At 43.8% G+C, this 22,374-nt stretch overlaps 2 protein-coding genes across 20 annotated transcripts in view; one reads left to right on the forward strand and one right to left on the reverse strand.

The window, feature by feature from the left end:
* On the forward strand, positions 1–19,047 carry DENND10 (DENN domain containing 10). Of its 14 annotated transcripts, none has more exons than XR_004346256.1 (12): positions 10–150; positions 532–709; positions 887–1,026; positions 2,167–2,383; positions 3,742–3,821; positions 6,991–7,139; positions 8,449–8,560; positions 10,581–10,681; positions 13,973–14,001; positions 15,945–16,039; positions 17,507–17,685; positions 18,109–19,044. XR_004346256.1 is itself a non-coding variant. In XM_032608710.1 (12 exons), the coding sequence occupies exons 6-11, from the start codon at positions 6,992–6,994 to the stop codon at positions 17,681–17,683; spliced, it is 741 nt and encodes a 246-aa protein (XP_032464601.1). In that variant the 5' UTR covers positions 10–150; positions 532–709; positions 887–1,026; positions 2,187–2,383; positions 3,742–3,821; position 6,991; the 3' UTR covers positions 17,684–17,685; positions 18,109–19,044. The 14 variants fall into 14 exon arrangements, 12 of the variants coding, with proteins under 12 accessions (XP_032464590.1, XP_032464599.1, XP_032464601.1 ...); XM_032608710.1 differs by having other exon boundaries at positions 2,187–2,383; positions 13,973–14,080; XM_032608700.1 differs by having other exon boundaries at positions 13,973–14,080; positions 17,507–19,047.
* SFXN4 (sideroflexin 4) overlaps positions 14,087–22,374 on the reverse strand; it is a 26,283-nt gene continuing 17,995 nt past the window's right edge. Inside the window, exons 14-15 of one of the 6 annotated variants that reach the window (XM_032608716.1) lie at positions 21,287–21,366; positions 14,087–16,437 (exon numbers count right to left, since the gene is read on the reverse strand). In XM_032608716.1, the coding sequence (XP_032464607.1) occupies positions 21,289–21,366 (78 nt within the window). In that variant the 3' untranslated portion in view covers positions 14,087–16,437; positions 21,287–21,288. The other 5 variants (XM_032608714.1, XM_032608711.1, XM_032608712.1 and 2 more) reach the window with 5 other exon arrangements.

The following is a 22,374-nucleotide window of genomic DNA, read 5'->3' on the forward strand; positions in this document are numbered from 1 at the left end:
CGGGGCGGGGGCCTGCGGGCGGGCGGGTCCGGAAGATAGGCGGAGCTTATGAGCAGAGAGCTGGGAGCGGTGCTCTGCGGCTGCGGCGGCGGAAGATGGCTGCAACTGAGGCTTCGGACCCTTTGCTGATGCTCGGAGTCGGGCTGATCGGTAAGGAGAAAGGCGTCCTGCCCCGCAGGCCCGCACCCAGTTCTGACTTCGCCTGGGCCCGGGACTGCCCCTGCTCCCGAGGTCTCCGGCACCGCCCGCGGTGGGGAGGCGCGGCCCCCTCCATGTTGGGCCTGGGCTAGGGGCTGCAGGGCCCGGCCTTCTCGGCGCAGGACCCCGGCCTGCCGCCCTGGGCCCGGGCGCCCGCGGCCTTGTGTGGGGCCTGCCGGGCCGGGAGGCGGGGCCGGGTACCCTGGAGGCCTCCTAGGCTCTGGGAGGGAGCTCCTCCTGGACGCCCCGGGCTACAGAGGTGACCGAGCCGCGTAGGCGAGCCGCCGGTCATGCAGAGAGGAGCTTGCAGGCCGCGCGTTTGTGAGGCTGCAGGGCCGGGGTCCCTCCGAACGAGGGAGAGCCACGCGTGACTGCCAGCCCGGCGCCCGGCTGGCCCCGGTCATGTGATCGAGCGATTCCAGACGCGGTGGCCAACTGCCAGCCCGGGGTGCTGCACGTTATCCATGGATTATTTCCCGTTGGACTCTCACCTCGGCTCCAGGGGATCTGGGTAATGTTTGATGCCCACTTTACGCAGCAGGTGGCGGCCCAGGGTGTCATTTGTGCAAGAACGCACATTAGGAAGTGGCAGACCCAGGATGGGGGACCCTTGCAGTCTAGCCCCAGAACCCCAACTCATACCAGTGGAGAACTGCATCCTAAGACAGAGGTCGTGCATATGACACAGGTGTCTACATAATCACAGTGGGTGGAATCGTTTTGAGGAATTAATGGATATGGAAGTGCGTTGGGATCTTTGGGCAGTCTGGAGTGTGTGCCTGAACCTGGTGCAGAGTGTTTGAAGCAACCATTCATCCGACAGCGACGGTGAGCATGGGGTTGCTTGAATGAACTTCTGTCGGTTCCCTGAGTGCCATTGTTCTTTGAAAAAGTATTCCCCTGAGGTTTTTATATACCCCTAAACCCTAGTACACAAGCACATTGCTTGGATCTAGCAAAACTGGCCGAAATGCGGCGAAATGTTGCTGATTATTTTCACTGTATCAAAGGAGTGCGTTTATCTGGGAATGGCTTCCTGTGCTCATCTGTAATGTGATTTTTTAAAACTGTTTCAAAGCAAAACCTAAGTACCTCAGGCATCTTAGTCCTTCTTGAAGGTACCTCGGAATTAAGGCTGAATTAAACTCTGACTTTATCTGGTACAGCAAAGAAAAAGATGGCTTATCGTATTTTCAATTCAGTTTTTTTTATTTTTCATGTCGACATGAATTTAAAAGGGATTTGCTTAAAAATAATTGGGGGTGGGAACTCCTTACCCTTATGAACCAAGGAGTGCCAGGTGTTGATACCTGCTGAAGCTGTGTGATGGAGGCTCATTTTACCATTCTACTTTTTTTAATACTTGCTATTTTCCATAATAAAAGGGTTTGTTTTTAAGTCTGTAGATCAAAAACTGGATTTTTACTGCTATATGTTCAGTTACTGTTTCTCTAAAGTTTAGGCTATTTTTGCCTGGAGTAATTATTAGCAAATTGTTCCTATTTTGTTACTGAGGTGTTGACTTTGGTGAAACTACATATATGACGGTTTAACCATTATTATTAAAATTTTAAATATAGAATGCATACTGTCAGTACATAGCATATGACAGAGATTTCACCATTTTCTTAATTTCCAGTTTTCAACAAACCCATCCATTCTATGTATTTATTAAAGATCCTTCCAACTAGATTAAAAGGTAAAGTGTAGGAGGAGATAGGGAAGACCCCTAGCAAACCTCTAAGGCTACATTTTCATTCATGATTTGTTAGAAAAGCTTTTTGCTCAGGTGGCCTAAAATTCAAGATCAGGAGAGCTAGCTAATGTAACCAGGAGAGGTAGGTGAGAATTGGGGGTTCTCACGTGCTCTGGGTTGCTTTGTAAAATGGGGTGTTAAAACTGATTCCACGAAGTGCTTCTGAGTAACCAATCAATTCACTTCCTTGCTGCTGTTTGACATTCTCACAGTGACCATCTTTCCACCGTAGAAAAGGACACAAATGGAGAAGTTCTGTGGGTGTGGTGTTATCCTTCCACGACAGCTACTTTAAGGAACCTACTGCTGAGAAAATGCTGCCTTACAGAGGAAAACAAACTTCTCCATCCCTTCGTCTTTGGTCAGTACAGAAGAACATGGTTTTATATCACAACAGTTGAAGTTCCAGATTCTTCCGTTTTGAAAAAGGTATGACTGTATTAGGGTCAAAAAACAAAAAATATTTTAAGTGATATAAGATTCCAATAACCCTTAGCTTTAGACTTCATCATTCACAATACGCTTTGGAAAAATATTAAATATATGACTTTAATTGGGAATGTTCTCTTTCACATTTCACTCTCATTCATTATATTTATTGGTGTATATTATTTGACTGACCTAGGGTTGGTATAGCAAAGCCTTTCCCAGGTTATACTTGGATGGAGTAGAAATGTAGAAGTATTTTCAAAGCCTGGACTGTGATTAAAAGTGGGAAGAAGTATTTTTCCATACTTAAAATTCCATAATTTTAACTATTCTATAATTAAAAACTATTTTAAAGGTTACAATTATCCTAGTTAAGAAAACCTTTTCATTTGTTTATGGATGATAAGGATATGTTAAGAATAGAAAGGATAATTGAGGAAATCCATGTGTTCTGTAGACTGTGTGTGTGTGTGTGTCATCTCATATGAACGCCATCAGGTGACAGACTGAAAACCAGTAAGTATGTGGTTGTTGTGCACTTTCCTAGTCCCACACAGCCAGTGGCTTTTTCAGAGGAAAGAATATGGGAAAGAAGTGGCTGAGCTCCTGGCCGGTTTCTGGGTGGGGACTTCTCTTACAATTTCAGGGCTGATTTTATAGTCAATCACCAGACAGTATGCAGCATGTCCAGTTTAAATGTAAGGAATTCCATTTAAAATAACAGGAAGGCAACAATTTAGAAACTGTAAGAGGTTTAAGATAAAACAGAGATTAGTAATTAGAAAATGTAAATTGCAGAAAGATACTCATTAATGGGAATAATAGGTATATGATTATCAGAAATTTATACGTATAAAATAGAGGCATATAAATAAATGAAGGTTATTATAACAATGCCCTTTAGCCTATATAGCATTTTACAGAGAATTGACTATTTTGGGAACTGTATGATTTTTACTGTATGAATTTTACTGAAGCGTATTTTTGTTGTTTTCCATCCTTCTATTTCATTAGTGAAAAACCGTCACTATGTGGTAGGTCTGATACAGCATTCTTAGTTCTGCTTTGTTGAGGGTAGGGAGCTTAAATAAAAAGTCACATTTCTGATATTTTTGAAATATTTTTATGTTTTTGAGGAAATAACTCTAAAAAATTAAATATATATGTATATATAATTTTTTTTATGTGTGTATATGTACGTAAAAGTATAAAGAGGCAAGTGAGGACTTGGTACCTTTTGGTCTTTTCTTTTTAATGCTGGTATGTCTTATATAAGAGGCTTGTTAGGATATAGTAATAAAGATTAATTCTATTAAAGTGTCTTTAAAGAGTGTACTTTTTTTGTTTGTTTTGGACAGGTGACTCATTTTTCTATTGTTCTGACCGCCAAAGATTTTAATCCAGAGAAATATGCCGCCTTCACTAGGATATTGTGTAGGTCTGTATGAAAACTGTATTAAATGCTAATATACAAAAATGAAGATCTTACTCAATAGTAATACAGCAGATTTCTACACTGAGGAAGCATATTTCAGCCTTCTGTTTCCCCAACTTAACCTTTACTGGCCCTACGGACACTGTTTTATAAAGAGGAACTTTGCCTTCTGCTTCCATGGTACTGCTCCTCTTATTAGGGAAAATGGTAGAGGGGAGGAGAAGAGGCAGTTTGCACAACTATTGTAATTTCTGGGTGCTTTGAGTCACTTGCCACTTTTGGTCTGTTACTTCTGCTCATTTCCAATCTGGAACTTTCCTTAGGATGGAAGTGGTAAGCTGGTTCATTTGTGGCAAGGTCTGTGTGTGGGAGTCATTTGGGGAAAGTTTAATGGGCATTTTGAATTATGCTAAAGCACAGGAAAATATTTCTTAGCTGGAATGCTGAGGAGCTGAGAAACTGATTTTTTGGTTAATCGTTAAACTGAAGGATAGACACCTTCAGTTTCATCCCAGCCGTTGAAAAAATTTAACTAAAATATACAGTCTGCTTTTTTGCCTTGATAAGTATATCTGGTGGAATTAATGAAATCTGTCTTATACGGTAGGGTTATTGGCTTTTTCTTTAATCAAGACTTTTTCAGGGTTTGGGGTTTTGTTTTTTTTCTAATATTGTTACTAGATAGAATTATAATTCTCAGTGTTATGTATTACTCTCAGCCCTCAGGTTTATGCCCAATAAGTAGGGTTTTTTTGGGGGGGGATAAGGGGAGTTGTTTCTGTTTTTCTCACCATAAGTCTAATATATGGTTGTCTTATTTGCAATTTCTGTGTATGACCACGTGCACGTGCACGCATGGGTGCGCACGCAGCGCAAGGATACAATCTTATCACCTAAGTGTTTCGGTTAGGTTGTATTTTGACAAAATGTTTTATTGTTTTTGCAGTCAGCTGTGATAAGAAAGGCTTCTTGCTTTCAGTGAGATAAGTTCCAGGTGTATGGCTCGCTGTGGAATACAAACAGTTTTCTGCAAATGCGGCACTGACACAAAGGGAGATTATTATTGTTAGAAGGGGCTCCATCCAGAAGCCGTGAACTAAAAACACTGCAAAGTTGTTTTTGAACAAACGTTGGACTCCCATGTCATTTGATTGAGTCAGGGTTAGGTTACTCAACTGAATTCACTGGGAAATGTTCTGGGGCCCAGAAGGCGAGGTTGCTTTAGACCCCACTTCCTGCCCAGGAGGAAGCCCAGAGGGTGTCTCTGCTTGTGCAGAGCTGTGGCTTTGTCACATTCCGGATTCTCTTCTCTGTCACAGTTACAAGAGAAATGAGGGCTCAAGCTATTGCCAGCCACCCGCTCTGACCGCCCCCCTTACCGCACTTGAGTGCTTGCCCTAGCGCCTGTCCACGCTCACGTGCCCATGTGCACACACACTCACTCTCCCCGTGTGCACGTGTGCCTGTTCACACACACACACAAGCGCTGTTTTTTTTTTTCACTTTCCCTTTATTTTCTGTTTTACTTTTATTGAGGTATAGTTGATTTACAAAATTGTATTAGTTAGACTCACACTTTTCTTTGTTTTTTGTTTTTTTTGCGGTACGCGGGGGCCTCTCACTGTTGTGGCCTCTCCTGTTGCAGAGCAACAGGCTCCGGACGCGCAGGCTCAGCGGCCACGGCTCACGGGCTTAGCCGCTCCGCGGCATGTGGGATCTTCCCGGACCGGGGTACTAACCCGTGTCCCTTGCATCGGCAGGCGGACTCTCAACCACTGTGCCACCAGGGAAGCCCTAGACTCACACTTTTTGATGGTGGTGAGGTGCTCCCTCCCGTTTCTGGTGAGAGGTGCCCTCCACAGTACGCTGCTCACGTGGCCATGGAAACCCGCATGGAGGGGTTCATTCCCCCTGTGGGATCTGGGTCCAGATCCATGACCCCGTTCTATAATTTTTAATTTTTAAAAATAAATTTTATTTTATTTTTAAAAAATTTAATAATTTGAATGGTGTTTTTTGGTTTCCTGCTTTGTTTTGGTGGTGGTAATGTAAGCACATCGTAAAAAAAATGCAAATAATGCCGAAGAGTATACAGTGAACCCTAAGTCCCTTCCTTCCCCTCTTCCCCATCTCTAATTCTACCTACCGACTCCCCACCCCAAGGCAGCTCCTGGGCTTCCCTTCTCTATATCTTACTGGAGATATTTTCTTCATATATAAGCATGTATATGGGGTTGACTGTTCTATATATATGATAGTTTACCATATTCATTGTTCTTTGCCTTTTTTCCCCAATTTATGTATTGAAATAATTTTAGAACACTGATGACTGACAAAATTTAGTAAGCAGTTAAATCACATGCTTTTCTCACTTAGTCTACAGTAAATATAGTTTTCAAGTGATCTTTCTTAAACAATTATTTTATTTTCGTCCCAATTTTCTATCCCTTCAGCTACTAAAATGCTCAAGTAGACCCAGTCCTGCTTCTCCAGAAGAATTTACATTTACTTACTTATAGGAAGATATTTCAGGGGAAAGGGCTGATTTCACATGTGAGCTATAAATGTAGCCAGTTTCCTGTCAGCATTTTCTGGAAGTTTTAACTTGATGAATGTGTCTAGTGTGCATTTATCATCGGAAACTTAAAGGAGTTTGATTTCTTAATTATCTAAATACAGCTACCTCTGAGAACTCTGATAATAAATATAGGTTCTACACCTAATTACTGCCTTCTTTGTGAACCATGCATAAAACTCCTTTCTTGTCAGAGGATATCCAGCAATAAAACAGTTGTTATGACTAACAAAAACAGTTGTGAATGTAAGACATAAAAAGAGATAAGGATACAATGTTCTTGAGAACAGCAGGGCCGCAGAAAGTCCATAGTTCATTCTCCTGCCTAAGTGGACCACAGCAGGCCTCCCCAGATATAACAAGAGAGCTGACTTCACAGAATTGTTGAAGGTTGTTCAAGTGGTTGTTTTGTTTTTCTAATAGATTTTCTAATTAAATTTATAGAAGTAACCACATCATGAAAAGATTCAGGCATTCAGAGGTGTATTAGCAAGTTGGCTTAGATTCTTTAGAACGTACCCATGCCTGGCCTCGGTGCGTTTCTCCAGGTGGTTCATGCTAACTAGTAGCACGCTTGCTTTTTGTCCTTTCTCACAGAATGTACCTAAAACATGGGAGCCCAGTTAAGATGATGGAGAGTTACATCGCGGTTCTCACAAAGGGGATATGCCAGAGTGAAGAAAATGGCTCTTTCCTTAGCAAGGATTTTGATGCCCGAAAGGCATACCTTGCAGGCTCCATCAAAGGTAAAAAATAAATAAAGAAGAAGAAGCAAAAAAGAAACAAAAACCCATCCCAGATGAGTCCATCCCAGCAACAACAAAATCCCCAAGCCAAGGACAATCTATCATTAGACTCTGTTATTTCATCTTTCCATACATTTTCATCTACATATTTGTTTCCTATGCAGGAGGGTATTTCAACTTCTACATTTCCTTATGTGGTTAGAACTCTGTCAGGAAAGCAGACTTCTGCGGTGTTTCTTTCTATATGATTGCAGCTGTTAAGACAGAAATGTACTTTCACCAGTGAGCTAAAGTTCACGGGTCAAGGTCTCCACTGACTTCCATCATTTTCCTTCCCTTAGATCTTAGCAGTGACCTGTTCCACCTGGGGAGCTCAAGCCCCTGCCCCAGAGTTCCCATTCTAACTCCCCATCCCTCTCTCCTCGCTGGAAATTCCAGCCTAGAGCTAAACCGAGACATCAGGTCCTTAAAAGGGAAGAGAGGGGAACTCCAAAGGCGATGCTGGCCTTCTTTCTCATCCTCCCACAGCACCTGTCTTCACTCTTTTTTTTTTTTTTGACTGTGTTGGATCTTCATTGCTGCGTGCGGGCTTTTCTTTAGTTGTGGCCAGCGGGGGCTACACTTTGTTGAGGTGCGCAGGCTTCTCGTTGCAGTGGCTTCTCTTGTTGCGGAGCATGGGCTCTAGGCATGCGGGCTTCAGTAGTTGTGGCTCGCGGGCTCTAGAGCACAGGCTCAGTAGTTGTGGCTCACGGGCTTAGTTGCTCTGCGGCATGTGGGATCTTCCCGGACCAGGGCTCGAACCTGTGTCCCCTGCATTGGCAGGTGGATTCTTACCCACTGCGCCACCGGGGAAGCCCTGTCTCCACTCTTGATCCTACTGTTTTATACGGTTTCTAAGCATCCCTGTTGAGGTGTTAGGTGTTTGTCCAACTGTCTCACAAGGACTTATGCAATGATGTGTATGTGGGTTTGGGGGGGGTCAGTGAACATTTTTTAAAATTTAAGTTTGCACGACACCCAGGATGGTGATTCCCTTCATATAATTCCACTTTCTTGTGAGTCTGGCTTCATCTGTGCATCCAGCATACTGTCCCTTGAGGGAGCAGGTGTAGCTGCTGTAACGCCCATCCTGGGGAGCAGATGTATGAATTGATATGCCCATCCACCAAATAAGGTGCTTCTGTACTTATAACATTTACCTAGATTTATTGTGTTGAAAATAATTTTGCATTCATACAAGAATAATTTCCAGTAAAAACCTGATTTCCTTGTATAATGTTTAATGCAGTAACATTATTTTTGTTTTAAGACATTGTATCTCAGTTTGGAATGGAAACTGTTATCTTACACACAGCACTGATGCTAAAGAAAAGAATTGTCATCTATCACCCCAAAATAGAAGCTGTCCAGGAGTTTACCAGGTATGGTCTCTTATCATTAAAAAGTGTAACCCTTTTTTTTTTTTTTTTTTGCGGTACGTGGGCCTCTCACTGTTGTGGCCTCTCCTGTTGCGGAGCACAGGCTCCGCGGCATGGGGAAACTTCCCAGACCGGGTTACGAACCCGTGTCCCCTGCATCGGCAGGTGGACTCTCAACCACTGCGCCACCAGGGAAGCCCAAAAAGTGTAAACTTTGTTGGTAGCCACTTTGGGGCCCTCTGTGTCACTGTGTACCCTGTTCCTTTGCACACTGGTATAAACAGGCTGAGTTAGGTTGGGGGTGAAATACCATTTTGGTGTAATGTTTTAGTTTAGATTGAGTAGTTCAAGGTTACTGAATTTGAACAGATTCTTCTTTAAATTTTGAAATATGAATATTTTAGAGCGGAGAGTTTGCAAACTTTCCCTTGCCAGAGAGTAAATATCTTAGGCTTGTAGCCATACGCTCTCTGTCCCGACTCCTTAACTGCCACAGGTTGCATAAAAGCAGCCATGGGGCTTCCCTGGTGGCGCAGTGGCTGAGAGTCCGCCTGCCAATGCAGAGAACGCGGGTTCGTGCCCCGGTCCGGGAAGATCCCACATGCCGCGGAGCGGCTGGGCCCGTGAGCCATGGCCGCTGAGCCTGCGCGTCCGGAGCCTCTGCTCCGCAACGGCAGAGGCCACGACAGTGAGAGGCCCGCGTACCGCAAAAAAAAAAAAACAAAACAAACAAAAAAAAAAAGCAGCCATGGACAGTACATACGTAAATGAATGAGCTCAGCTATGTTCCAGTAAAATCTTATGTGCAAAGACGGGCCGCCGACCCATGGGCCATAGTTGCCTGACCCCTGTTTTAGGTAAGTTGTTTCTTCCATTCAATTTTATTACAGACTGTATTATTTATATAATAAATATAGTTTGTTTTGTTTTCCTTGCCAAATCGAACTTAGATTCTTCTTTAAAAGCAGGGGAACTAGTATTTATGCTGTTTACCTTATGCCAGGCATTGTATAAGTCACCTTAAATTATTAACTTTACTCATGACAAGAACCCTGGGAGGAAGTGTTACTGCCCTGTTTATAGATGAGAAGATGGAGGCTAAGGGTTAGATATTGAGAAGAAGAAAGACTTGCTAGTCAGAAGGACCTGGGTTAAAGTCCTGGGAGGCAACTTCTTAGCCTTGTGACCACATAAAGTGTATGTAATGTTTCTACGCCTCAGTTTCTTTATCCGTAAAATGAAGATGATAATACCTGCCTCGTTAGCTTGGTTTCAGGATTGGAAATAATTTGTGTATCGTGCTCAGCATGGACCTTGTCCATAGTGGGCACTCTAGAGACGATCATTGTTATTATGATTGTGATTGCCTTAGATCTTAGGTAACAGGACCAGAGTTTTTGCCCGGCTCTGACTCCCAAACCTTGTATTTTCCCACCCAATTACCCTTTTCCTCTCCATTTATGCTTCTGACACTGGAGTGTCCACAGCTTCTGAGATATGCAGCAGGCCACCAGGGGCTCACAAAACCACAGATCGATTCAGCACATACTTCTTCCTGAATGAAGTAGCTGTTTCATTGGAAGTTTCTTTAAGAAAACTTACTTTTGTATAAAAACAAACACAAAGTAGTTTGCAAGTTTGGCTGGAATTTTAAATACGAAATGCGAGACTTCAAAAAAATTTCTTGCTCGCAGGGCCCACTTTGGATTTTACCCTCAGGCTCCCTCCATGGCAGTCTGCAGAGTGGGCGTTGGGAGGAACACTTCAGAAGCATCCTTCCTTGCCACCATGGAGATCTTTTGAAACTTTACCTTGAGCTTTTTGTAGCCAATCTGACCCAACAGTCGGTGTTTAAAACATTGCATTACTTTACTTTGAAGCCTGGAGGAGGTGTTGGCATGTTTAGGGCTTGTTCTCCCTCTGCATCTGGTAGCCAGTTTCCTCCCCCAGAAGAAGAGGGAAGAGGATGGGCTGAGTCTCAGGTGTGGGCTGGCAATCATCTGTGTTCTCACCTTGACCCCAGGACTCTGCCTGCCCTGGTGTGGCATCGACAGGACTGGACCATACTTCACTCCTACGTGCACCTGGACGCCGATGAGCTGGAAGCCCTGCAGATGTGCCCAGGTAAACAGCAGGCTCCCAGGGGATGAGAAGCTCAGCTTTACCAGGGTTGTTTGTTTTGGGGGATTTTTTTTTTTTTAAGTGCATTCCTAAGGGGCATACTGATCATTTTTTTTTTGGTAAATGCAACCGTTTTTTTTTTCCCTTAAAAAGTTTTTTTAATTAAATTAAATTAATTTTTAAAAGTTTTTTTAATTAAAAAAAAATTGTGCACCTGAAACCAACACAACATTCTAAATCAACTATACTGCAATAAAAATTACAAAGTACAAAAAAAATTGTGGTAAAATACACATCACATAAAAGTTACCCTTTTTTTTTTTTGGCCATGCCTCATGGCTTATGGGATCTTAGTTCCCCGGTCAGGGATCGAACCCACGTCCCCTGCACTGGAAGGCAGATTCTTAACCACTAGACCACCAGGGAAGTCCCTAGAAATCTTTTATTTATTTATTTATTTATTTATTTATTTATTTATTTATTTATTTATTTATTTATTTATTTATGGCTGTGTTGGGTCTTCGTTTCTGTGCGAGGGCTTTCTCTAGTTGTGGCAAGCGGGGGCCACTCTTCATCGCAGTGCGCGGGCCTCTCACTGTCGCGGCCTCTCTTGCTGCGGAGCACAGGCTCCAGACGCGCAGGCTCAGTAGTTATGGCTCACGGGCCCAGTTGCTCTGCAGCATGTGGGATCTTCCCAGACCAGGGCTCAAACCCATGTCCCCTGCATTGGCAGGCAGATTCTCAACCACTGCGCCACCAGGGAAGCCCCCCTAGAAATCTTAATTTTAATGTGTTGGGATTTTTTAGGCTTTTATGATTTTATTTTTTATATTTTGTTTAAGAAAAGTTCTATCCCAACAGTAGAAAGGTATTCTCCTATATATTCTAGTAAAAATTTTTAAAGCTTTTTCATCCCCATTTAAGTCTTTAATCTGCCTGGCATTACTATTTTTTGTAGGGTGTGGGTTTGGGATCTGGTTCCATTTTTTTCCATTTGGATAGCAACTTGGCTCAGGAACACTTATAGAATAGTGTCCCCTCTCCAGGAATCTGCAGTATCATTTCATTTCATTGATTGATTGATTGACTGATTTATGGCTGTGTTGGGTCTTTGTTGCTGCGCGGGCTTTCTCTAGTTGCCGCGAGCGGGGGCTGCTCTTCGTTGTGGTGCGCGGGCTTCTCATTGCGGTGGCTTCTCTTGTTGTGGAGCACAGACTCTAGAGCGCAGGCTTGTTCTTGTGGCACACGGGCTTAGTTGCTCCGCGGCATGTAGGATCTTCCCAGATCAGGGATTGAACCCGAGTCCGCTGCATTGGCAGGCGGATCCTTAACCACTGCACCACCAGGGAAGCATCAGCACCCCCCATTCTTAGGGGCTTTTTCTGTCACTTCATTAACATAAACTCTGGTGTGGTTGAAAGGGGGCTTGTTATAAATAATAAAAGACCCTCCTTTCACCTTTAACACTCTGGAACTATTTCAGGAACTGCGGACAAAATCCAGGTATTATAACAAAAGGTGCTCCTTTAACTCTTATCACTTAGGAAATTACATGTGTTGTAGGAGCTCTGGCCAGGAGCCTGGATAACCAAATATACATTTCTTATTATATCACAATATTACAGCCCCTTTATTTCCCAAATGATGGAAGAATTATGGTGTGTATTAGTCAAGGAAGCGAGTCATCATGCAATAAACATTTGTTAAGCACCTAGTATATGCTGAGGTCTTGGCAAGTTGCCGTATTATATAAGACAAGACGCTTTTCCTCAGTGATTTTATGATCCAATTGGCAAGAAGAAATTGAAACTGAGCGGGGCCCTATGGGCCTCCCAGGCACGGAGGCCTTTTTGTCCCCCATTTTTTGTAGACAAGACTCCAGCCTCCATGACTTTCCCTGAGTTCCAAAGGGCAGATTCGAACAGTTGCAAATCAAGGGAGGAGCAGCCAGGTCACCACCTCTAACTGCAGGAGACTACAGGTATCTTCTGTGAAGATCCAAATTGGCTTCGGCCATTTTCAGCTTCTTCCCCGCCTCTGGAGTCCGTCTCCAGCAAGGGTCCTTCTGCCCAGTGCTATTCAAGCCAATAGAATGAGTTTTCGTTTCAGAAGCAAAGGAAAGCTTCATCCTTTGATCAAAGAATGGAGAGGTCGCAGCTGGTGCATCCACGCTCTCCCCCGCAAACCGGGGTCGGGGCTGTTTTATAGGGATCTCGTTTTGTGGGTGGGACAGCAGAGCTCTCGCAAGTTGCCCGCAGGGCTCACGCTCTAGGTGGCAGTGCCGGGCCGCAGTCTCTCTGCACACAGCCCACCGCTGCCATCTTGAGCTCCAGGTTTTTGATTTTGTTGCTGCTGCTGTTTAAAAAATACATAAATTTATTTATTTATTATTTTTGGCTCTGTTGGGTCTTTGTTGCTGCACGTGGGCTTTCTCTCTAGTTGCGGCGAGCAGGGGCTACTCTTTGTTGCGGTGCACGGGCTTCTCATTAAGGTGGCTTCTCGTTGCAGAGCACGGGCTCTAGGCACGCTGGCTTCAGTAGTTGTGGCATGCGGGCTCAGTAGTTGTGGCTCACGGGCTTAGTTGCTACGCGGCATGTGGGATTTTCAGGGACTAGGGCTTGAACCTGTGTTCCCTGCATTGGCAGGTAGATTCTTAACCACTGCGCCGCCAGGAAAGTCCGCTGCTGTTGTTTCTTAAATGTTGTCACTTGGTGAAGTAAAAAATTGGTCCTCAAAAAAAAAAAAAAATTTTTTTTTTTTAATCATACTGCTGTGTGAAATCCAAAGTCTGGGAACCATTGTCTTAACACCAATTCCAGAAGTCTGCTCATTCTTGAGTTGCCCTGATTCCTTTAGCATTTATTGTATCAGATCTGAAATTGGGGAAGATGATGCTGTTTCCACCATGCTATCCCTGAGGAACCCGAGCGTTTGGCTATGACTTTCCTGTTGACAGAGACCTGGGGGGACAGTGGTCAGGAGAATCCCTGCTGCCTGCTGCCTCCTCTGTCATTCCTGACCCAAATCACGATGACTGAAAAGCAGATGCTTTGCTTCAGCCTTCCTCCTTGACACTGAAACCTAGTTTTGGAACATTTTGAGTTGCTTGAGTTTCTTCAGGCAATTGGCAAAAATGTCACCTTAATAAATGCCACGGGATGTAGCTAAAATGCCCTGGATAAATAAAGCAGAGAAGAAAAGCAGCTGATGAGCTTTTAGACTCACTCCTTTCTTGGTATGTTCACAATGTGATTTCTTCCTACTCTAGTAACGCTGGTCCTCTCTGTAATGCAGGTTACGTCGCTGGATTTGTAGACTCGGAGGTGAGCAATAGATCTGACCTGTATGATGTGTTTGTGAATCTGGCAGATGGTGAGATTACCATTGCCCCGCTTGCAAAAGGTTAGTTCTCTGTTCTGTTCTGTTGTTGACACAAGATGTAAGCCAAGCAGTTGTATTTTTGAGGCCTGCTTCACCTGTTGTGCTGGAGGGATTTTTCTGTTTCTAGAACACAGCATTCATTTTAATAGACCTGACCCTTTTAGGGATACATCTGAGTGCTTACGCTGTCGGTTATATGTTAATAAGATAAATGGTCTGTTTGTTTTGTTTCTTCAGTTTCATATTCAAACAAGGTGTATTTGTTATCTATTGCTGCATAAGAGATGACTTCTAAACTTAGTGATTTAAAATAGCAAATACTTATCTCACAGTTTTGGTGGGCAGGAATTTATGAGTGACTTAGCTAGGAGGTTCTCATTCAGGGTCTCTCATGAGGTTTTAATCAAGATATTGCCAGGGCTGCAGTCAAATGAGGCTCAACTGGGGCTAGAGAATCCATTTCCAAGCTGACTCACATGGCTGTTGACAGGAGGCCTCACCACATGGGCCTTTCCATAGGGCAGCTTGAGTGTTCTCACCACGCGTCTGCTGGTCTCCCCAACAGTGAGCAATTCAAGAGAGGGGGGACCACAGTGCCTTCTGTGACCTAGTCTAGGAAGTCATACATGATCACTTCCTCCATATTCTATTTGTTAAAGCAAGTCATTAAGGGAGAAGAATTAGACTCCACCTTATAATAAAGGAAGGAGTATCAAAGAGTGTGCAGACATTTGTCACTACACGAGGGTTGAACATGACTCCCGTGTGGAAAATCTTTTTGAAGGATGTCTCAGTAAGCAGCAGGGAATGAGAGTATTCTTGGGGCTAATGACCAAGAAAGGGTGTTCTAGTGTCATAGGGTCATCTCTGGCAACTGTAAGTTATCCTAAATTACAGCCGCACAGAGTAGCAAAGATTGGGTTAAATACGTTTTGAGCCTAGGACACTATGAGGTATTGGTTTTAGACAGGAATTACAGATAACAGCTTTTGTAGTGTCATTTATCTTTCTCCTAAAAGTGGGAGCAGTTGAATGCCAGCCAATTAGGGATTTTTGTTAGCTAGGTTCTGATAATGTGAGGTTTTATCTAGCAACCTCAAATTAGTAGAACCAGAACTTGTTTTCGCTTTGAAATTACAAATGTAATAAATATTCATGGTGGAAAATTCAAAATATAGTATCAGGTCTTTAGGGGATATTGCCTTCTGTAAAGCCGGAGTGATAGAAAACTAGCTGTAGCCGGGGCCACTGAAACTGCTGAAGCGTTAGGACTGGAAAGCCTGGCAACTCCCTGCTGCCCTCTGCTGCTCTGAGTCTATAAAACGGGCTCATCCCAGTGGAGTTTGTCCCTCAGGAGTATCAAAGAGAAATTTCTGTTAACCTTCTGGCTGCAGAAAATAGCAGTGTATATAATTAATGTAACTTAGCTCGTTTCTAAGGGCCTTTACACAGTGAATGTTGAGCTGCTTCTGCAGAACTGACAGGAAGTGCTGCTTTCACAATATCCCTGCCGGAAAGATAAACGTGAATTCTCAACTGTGAAGACCTGGACAGGAAAGTCAGGCTGTTTGTTGGCTTACAATCACAACCCATAGGCAGTCAGATTTCATTAGGTTTTGTCTAGAAAGAAAAATAATTCTTATCAGAATTTTGGTTTGGTGGTGGTGTATTTTTATTTTGGACATGAAGCATATAAATCATGATCATGCCTTACCTCCTATTGTGTCACCATATTTGTGTGTAGTAATAAGACGGAAATGGGGGGTTGTCAGTTGCTTTTTGAAAATTCCCTCTGTGTGATCGTTCAAGTTTCCAGATAGATGATTACTTTTCATTATGTAAACATCTAAATATTCACACAACATATTCTTCTCGATCTCACCAGAGGCCATGACAATGGGCAAACTACATAAAGAAATCGGTCAGTTAATTGTCCAGTCGGCAGAAGATCCAGAGAAATCAGACAGTCAAGTTATACAGGTAATGCCTTAATCTTCCCACTGACTGAGTCTCGAAACGGCATCGCTGGGCAGCGGCTGGTTATCTGCTGTTCACGGGCACAGAGTGAAGTGACTGGAGAGGCCAGTGGGCAGCTGCTGAGATGAGGTCTGCAGGATTGGCCCTGGCGAAGATGAGCCAATCAGTTATCAGGCTCCAGGGAGAGATGGACAGAGGGCGTTGGTGCCAAAGCCAAGCGTTTATAGTGAAAGATGTGATTGCCAAGCGGTGAGAGGGGCCATAGGGTTTGGCGGGGACCCGCCAGGAGCACTGTCCTTCCTCTTCGGTGCTGTGGCTGGGAGGAGTGGGCAGGTTTTTTCCCGAGAACCCAAACACTGAGACTGTCTTACCGGACAGATGGTCATTGCCCACCCATTACCCTGTCAACATTAGAGGGAAAACAATGTTAGTGAAATGTGTAAATTTGAGTTTTGTATTTCTGTTTTTCATGGACTAAAAGGGATACACAGATGACTCAGTATAATGTATGATGAGAGTGCCTACCATGTTGTACAGGTTCACAGTGTTTGAATAAGTTAATGATGTCAGCAAACCAGGAGAAAGACATGACTTTAATGCGAGCTCTGCTGAGTCCTCAGCCACCCGAGGGGAATGTCAGTCAGTGAAGGGGAATAAAGCCCGTGTGACAGGTGCTGGGTCACTCATCCCAGGCAGGAGGGGACTTTGGGGAGAGATTTGTTCTAAAAACAATAGCAGTTCCTCAAAAAGTTACACATAGCATTAAAATAGATTTGGTAATTCTACTTCTGGGTATATATCAAAAACTGCAAGCAGGAACTCAAATAGATATTTGTGCACCCGTGTCCCACAGCAGCATTATTCACAATGGCCAAAAGGTGAAGACAACCCAGATGTCCATCAGCGGATGAATGGACAACATGTAGTACATACACGTGGTGGAATATTACTCAGCCTTAGAATGAAGTTCTGACATGTGCTACCACGTATATGAACCTTGAAAACATGTGAAGTGAAATAAGCCAGTCAAAAAGGACAAATATCGTGATTCCATTCATATGAAGTACCTAGAATAGACCAATTCAGAGAGTCAGAAAGCACAATGGGCATCGCCAGGGGCTGGGGAGAGGCCAGTGGGGCGTTGCTGTTTAATGGGTATGGAGTTTTGGTTTGGGATGATGGAGAAGTTCTGGGATGGATAGTGGCGATGGTTGCACAAAACTGTGAACGCACTTGAGACGCCACTGAGTTGCACATACTTTAAAAATGGTTAACCCCGCCCCCACCGATCCTACCGCCACCGCTGCTCAAAATTAACCATGACATGTATTTTTTGTTGTTTTAAATGTTTCGTTTTTTATAATTTATAAAGTTAGTCTGATAAACTTAAAAAAGAATGGCAGGAAGAATTCTGGAGAACTCAGATTTTTTTGATACTAACATATTGCGTGTCTTCCTGTTCTATTAAAGGATATTTCCCTGAAAACAAAAGAAATCTTCACCAACCTGGCTCCATTTTCAGAAGTTTCGGATGATGGAGAAAAGCGAGTGCTCAATTATGAGGCACTAAAGCAAAGACGATTTCCACCAGCAACAGAAAACTTCCTCTACCACCTAGCAGCCGCGGAACAAATGCTGAAAATCTGATGGTGGGACAGAATGTATCACTACTGATAACTGATCTAAAGCCCTAGCACCACGATTATCCATTAACTGTGTAAAATACTGGAAATAACAGAGAAAATGTTGTATTTTTAATGATTTATTTGAAAGCATTGCAATTTGACCTGAAAAAGCACTGAAACACATACGAAAACACTTCCGATTTCCTCCTATCTGATTAATTTCATGCCTACTCTCAATGTTTACAAAGTGCTGTAACCACCTATATATATAACATTATAAAACAGCCTGATGTCCTGGAGTAGGAGCAGAACAGCTGTCAAGTTCTCCTGCAAATCACAGCAAATCGGAAAGCATGATGATAAGTTCCAGTTTGTCTCAGTGTGTAACCACAAACTAATGGTTTATTTTCAGAAAGCTGCCTGAAATCGTGCTTTGTATTCTTCTAGGAAGAACTTTAATTCCTCATGAGGAACTCGACTTTGAGCCAAACTACTAGGTTTTCTGCAGAACCGTCTAGAAGATCATTCAAAAGACCCTGCAGTTGCACTTTCTTGTAAAAGAATTTTTTTTCCTTAGCCTTTGAACATTTTGCCTATAGTATGAGGGTTCTGCATAGATCTTATACTGGAGTAGACAACTTAATAATCCACATTTATACTGTTGCAGAGGTAAGCATTTGGCAAACTTAAGCCATTAGTACTCTTTAATTAACCCAGTTGCTAGCAATATTCTTTTGAACAAGATGCCAGTCCTTATGTAGTAGAGTAAAAGAAGAAAGCCCATTTGGAATATAAATGTCTCTGTGGCTGAAACAGCAGCCTTATGTAATTGGGGAGAGTGTGAGAATTTTCTTGTAAAGGCCAAAACCAGAGAATGTCTTCAAACAACATCAGTAAAAATAATTTGGCCACGTATGAAGATAACCGTTCTTTGTTTAGTTAGGTAACTTTTTCATAATTGGAGACCTAAAAATTGCAAAATAAGCATGGGGGGTCTAAATTATGTTCTTCTTATTATATGTATTCATATTCATTATGAAAGCGTTATTTTTCACTCAGTACTGTTGTCCTTAGAAATCTTACCCAGAAAAATGTTTGCAAAAAAGCTTGTCTTTATTGGATCTTCCATTTATTCCTGGTGTTAGATATTTGTTAGGGAAAAAATTTTTAAAATAGCCCCTCCTTGGGTGGGGGGCAGGGGAGGATTTGAAATGAGATGATGTTTACTGAGGCCAACAACTGAAAATTAAATCTGCACTTTATGAGAATGAATACTAATATCATTTTTGCCCGTGTTTTTTTTTGTATTACTCTATTAGCTAATGATCAAAGTTGTTAAAATGACAAGTTTATGATATAGAAATAAAATGAAATATTTTGATACTCGGCAGTTTTAGGCATATGAAAAATTGTGCCCTCTTTTTCTAATTCTCCCCACCCCAAACAAACAAAAGAAAAAACCCTTTTTAAAAAGTCAACTGCAAACCCACCGGGGAATTATCCAAAGACCGATTTGAAAGTTAGGCAGTCTGGTTCCTTCCACCACGGGCTCAGCCCTTCTCTCTCTGCCCGGCCCTCCTCCACCCCGCACTTCCTGGAGCTGACTGTAAGGTCCAAGTGCCTTCTCTGAAAAGATGCTCTCACATTACTACTCAGTTATCTGTCAGTGGCTGAACCTCCACTTGGAGCCGTTGCACATTTCGTTAAGTTTGTTTAGTATAAGCCTGTGGCTACATGGAGCTGACTGATCACTTTTACTGATTTTGTCCTTTTAGGCTGTTGTGAAACATCTTTTACCCAATTTGGAGATAACCATCATTGTGGCCTAGGGAAAACTGAAAGCCACAGGTGCATTCTTAGATGACTTGGGGCAGGGTGTGTTGGTAACAGCCCTCCATCCAGTACACATACGTTTGGGTACCTACTCTACACCGTTGACTGCGTATCCTGGGGCTTCCTTGATGCCCAAGACAACAGTTCCTGCTGTCAAGGTGCACAGTCTATGGGCACATAGCTTCAGCAAACGGGATTGCACGTGGTGTGGCAAGTGCTAGGCATGATACGAGCACTATGGGAGCACATTGGAAGGGCACCTAGTTCAGTTCTGTGAATCCTGGAAGGCTTCCTGGAGAAGAGTGATTGACGTCCAAGTCAGACCTGAAGCACAGGGAGGAGTTAGCCCAGAACAGAGGGAACAGCTGGTGGGAAGGCCAGAGAAGAGAGACCACAGCACATCTGAGGAACTGGATGTCAGTCCAGAGTGAGGAGAGGGAGTGGCAAGAGATGAATAAGGTAAAGGCTCCCGCCTGCCATGGCGAGGAATCTGGACTTGATCCTGATGTACTGGGAAGCCATTTAAGGCTTTTACGCAGGTGTGGTTTCAAAGAGCGGGCTGGAGATGGACTGATGAGCGACACCAGCAGGGGATATGCTGTTGGGCTGGGCAGTGGACACGGAGGGGTGAGTTCTAGAGACTTAACAGACTCAGCCCAATAGTGCTGAATGGGGTGGGGCGATGGGGGAGTAAGGCCGAGGCCAGTGATCCTGTCTGACGAAACTGGTACGCGGTGGTGCCATTCCCTGAGGTTGGGAGGGGAAGATGGTCTCAAGTGGACATCCAGATGGCGAAGCGCAGGGGGCCACGGGACGTGGGCCTGTTGGGCAGGGGAGAGCAAGCCCCACGACAGGCCCGCACAGGGGGCAGTGGCAGTATGGCCAGCATCTGTGGGGGCACGGATGACGGCAGTCTCAGCAGTGGAGGGTGGGGGTGGAAACAGTGAGGGTAGAAAACTCTGAAAAAGTCCGGCTACAAAGGGGGGTTTTGCTTTTTGCATGAGGCAGGTGACTCAAGCAGTTGAAATGCTACGGAGAAGGAGGAGAGCGGGAAGGCTGGAGCCAGAGGGGCGGAGGAGGCCGCAGAGCAAAGGCCCTGAGCAAACAGGAAGGGTCGGGCTCAAGCCCAGAGCACAGCTGACTTTGCACGGAGGAGGGGAGGCCGGCGTGTGTGGAGGGAGGTCAGCAGGTTTGGAGCCAGGAGGCCAATAGCCTTGGCTTTCACAGTGCAGGAGGAGACAGGGTCACCTGCCAGTGAGGAGAAAGAAGCAGCTGGGCAGCAGCTGGCAAAGATTTTAGGCAGCTGTCTAACAGGACTAAGCTGAGAAGGGACACAGGATTGCTTTGGGGGTTGGAGGCCTTCATTGGCTCCCCACATGTACACCTTGAGATGGGCCATCAGTTTAATGCCTGTGCCTTGGGCACGTGGGCGTTGGTGGACCTTTCTCCTTTGTTTTCCAATACTCAACTTTAGAAAAGTTTATTAGTAAGTTCACAGTATCCTTTCACAGGCTGACGAATAGAAAACTGAATCTTATGTCACACATTCATCCCCTCAGCAACCCCATGTGGTGGGTTAGACAGGACAGCCCCCGTTTCTCTCCTTCCACCCAAGCTTGTTTAACCCTAGGCATGATCAGCCTCAAAACAGTCTTGGCATGCGTAATCGGAAGCCATCCTGTTGGTGCAGACACCTCTGGGGGTTCCAGGACACTCCTGGCAGGGTTGTCCAAACTGAAACCTTGGAGGAAGGTTTTCACGCAGGTACCAAACAAATTCACCTAAAACTCACCCCTACACCCCTCTGTTATAGAAGAGTTCTGTTTCTTCTGTTGCAGACTGAATTTCCTTTTCAAGCTCACTGCACTGTATCTAAAACACAAAGTTAAATTCTTAATATTCACATTAAGACGTCTTCTTGCCTTAGAAGCCAAGTTTAAAAAAAAAAACAACACAATTTCAGAAAGCATCTATTTCATATAACCTTTTCAGTGATGTCTAATCTATAACAAAGAAACATTAACCTAACTTCTTAAAAACTTTCTTATGGAAAATTTCAAATATAAACAAATGCTGTGGCCCATGTAATGTCCAAGGAGGTGCCCTGGGTAGGGGCCTGGCAGAATCCCTCTTATCCTTGGGCTCTCTCTGCAAACCACCCTAGGCAGGACAGGACCACCATTCAGCTACGTCATGCCCACCTTGGACCAACAAGGTATTTTAAAAGTCCAGCAAATGCCAAGACTTGCTTGGCGGGGTTTGGGGACGGGGGGGGTGACAGCAACAAGCATTTGAAATGTTCAGCCAAGAAATGCTAGAAATTGATATCTACTACATCAATAACGTCCTTGATACCAGCAACAAGGCTCTGCAGAGGTACTATGATCATCATCTGTCTTTAATAGAAACTAAGCCTCAGAGAGTTTAAGCAGATTGACCAGGGTCATGGAAGAGCTGGGAATCTGAGTCCAGGCAGTCTGACGCACCATAGATCATCATGGTCTACAGAACAGCAGCCACTAGCTGCATGTGAGCACGTAAGATTAAACTAGATTAAAATTTCAGTTCTTTAGTCACACTAGCCACGTTTCAAGCGCTCAACAGCCGCATGTGATAAGCGGCTACACACACTGGACAACACAGATATAAAACATTTCCATCACTGCGGAAAGTTCCATTGGGTGGGGTGTCGCTATAGTATATTATGAAGTATTTAAAATATCTCAAAGGTTTTTTTTTAACGTCCCAGAAAAATGCTTCAGATATACAGTTAAGAAACACAGAATCCAAAACTGTACAAGCGACCTGGGAGATGGGATTATGCAGAAATAATGTTACTTTGTTTTATACTTTTGTAAATTTCGCAGATTTTTTTTGGAG

This window comes from Phocoena sinus, chromosome 16 (genome assembly GCF_008692025.1).
Source record: "Phocoena sinus isolate mPhoSin1 chromosome 16, mPhoSin1.pri, whole genome shotgun sequence".
Classification (NCBI taxonomy): Eukaryota; Metazoa; Chordata; class Mammalia; order Artiodactyla; family Phocoenidae; genus Phocoena; species Phocoena sinus.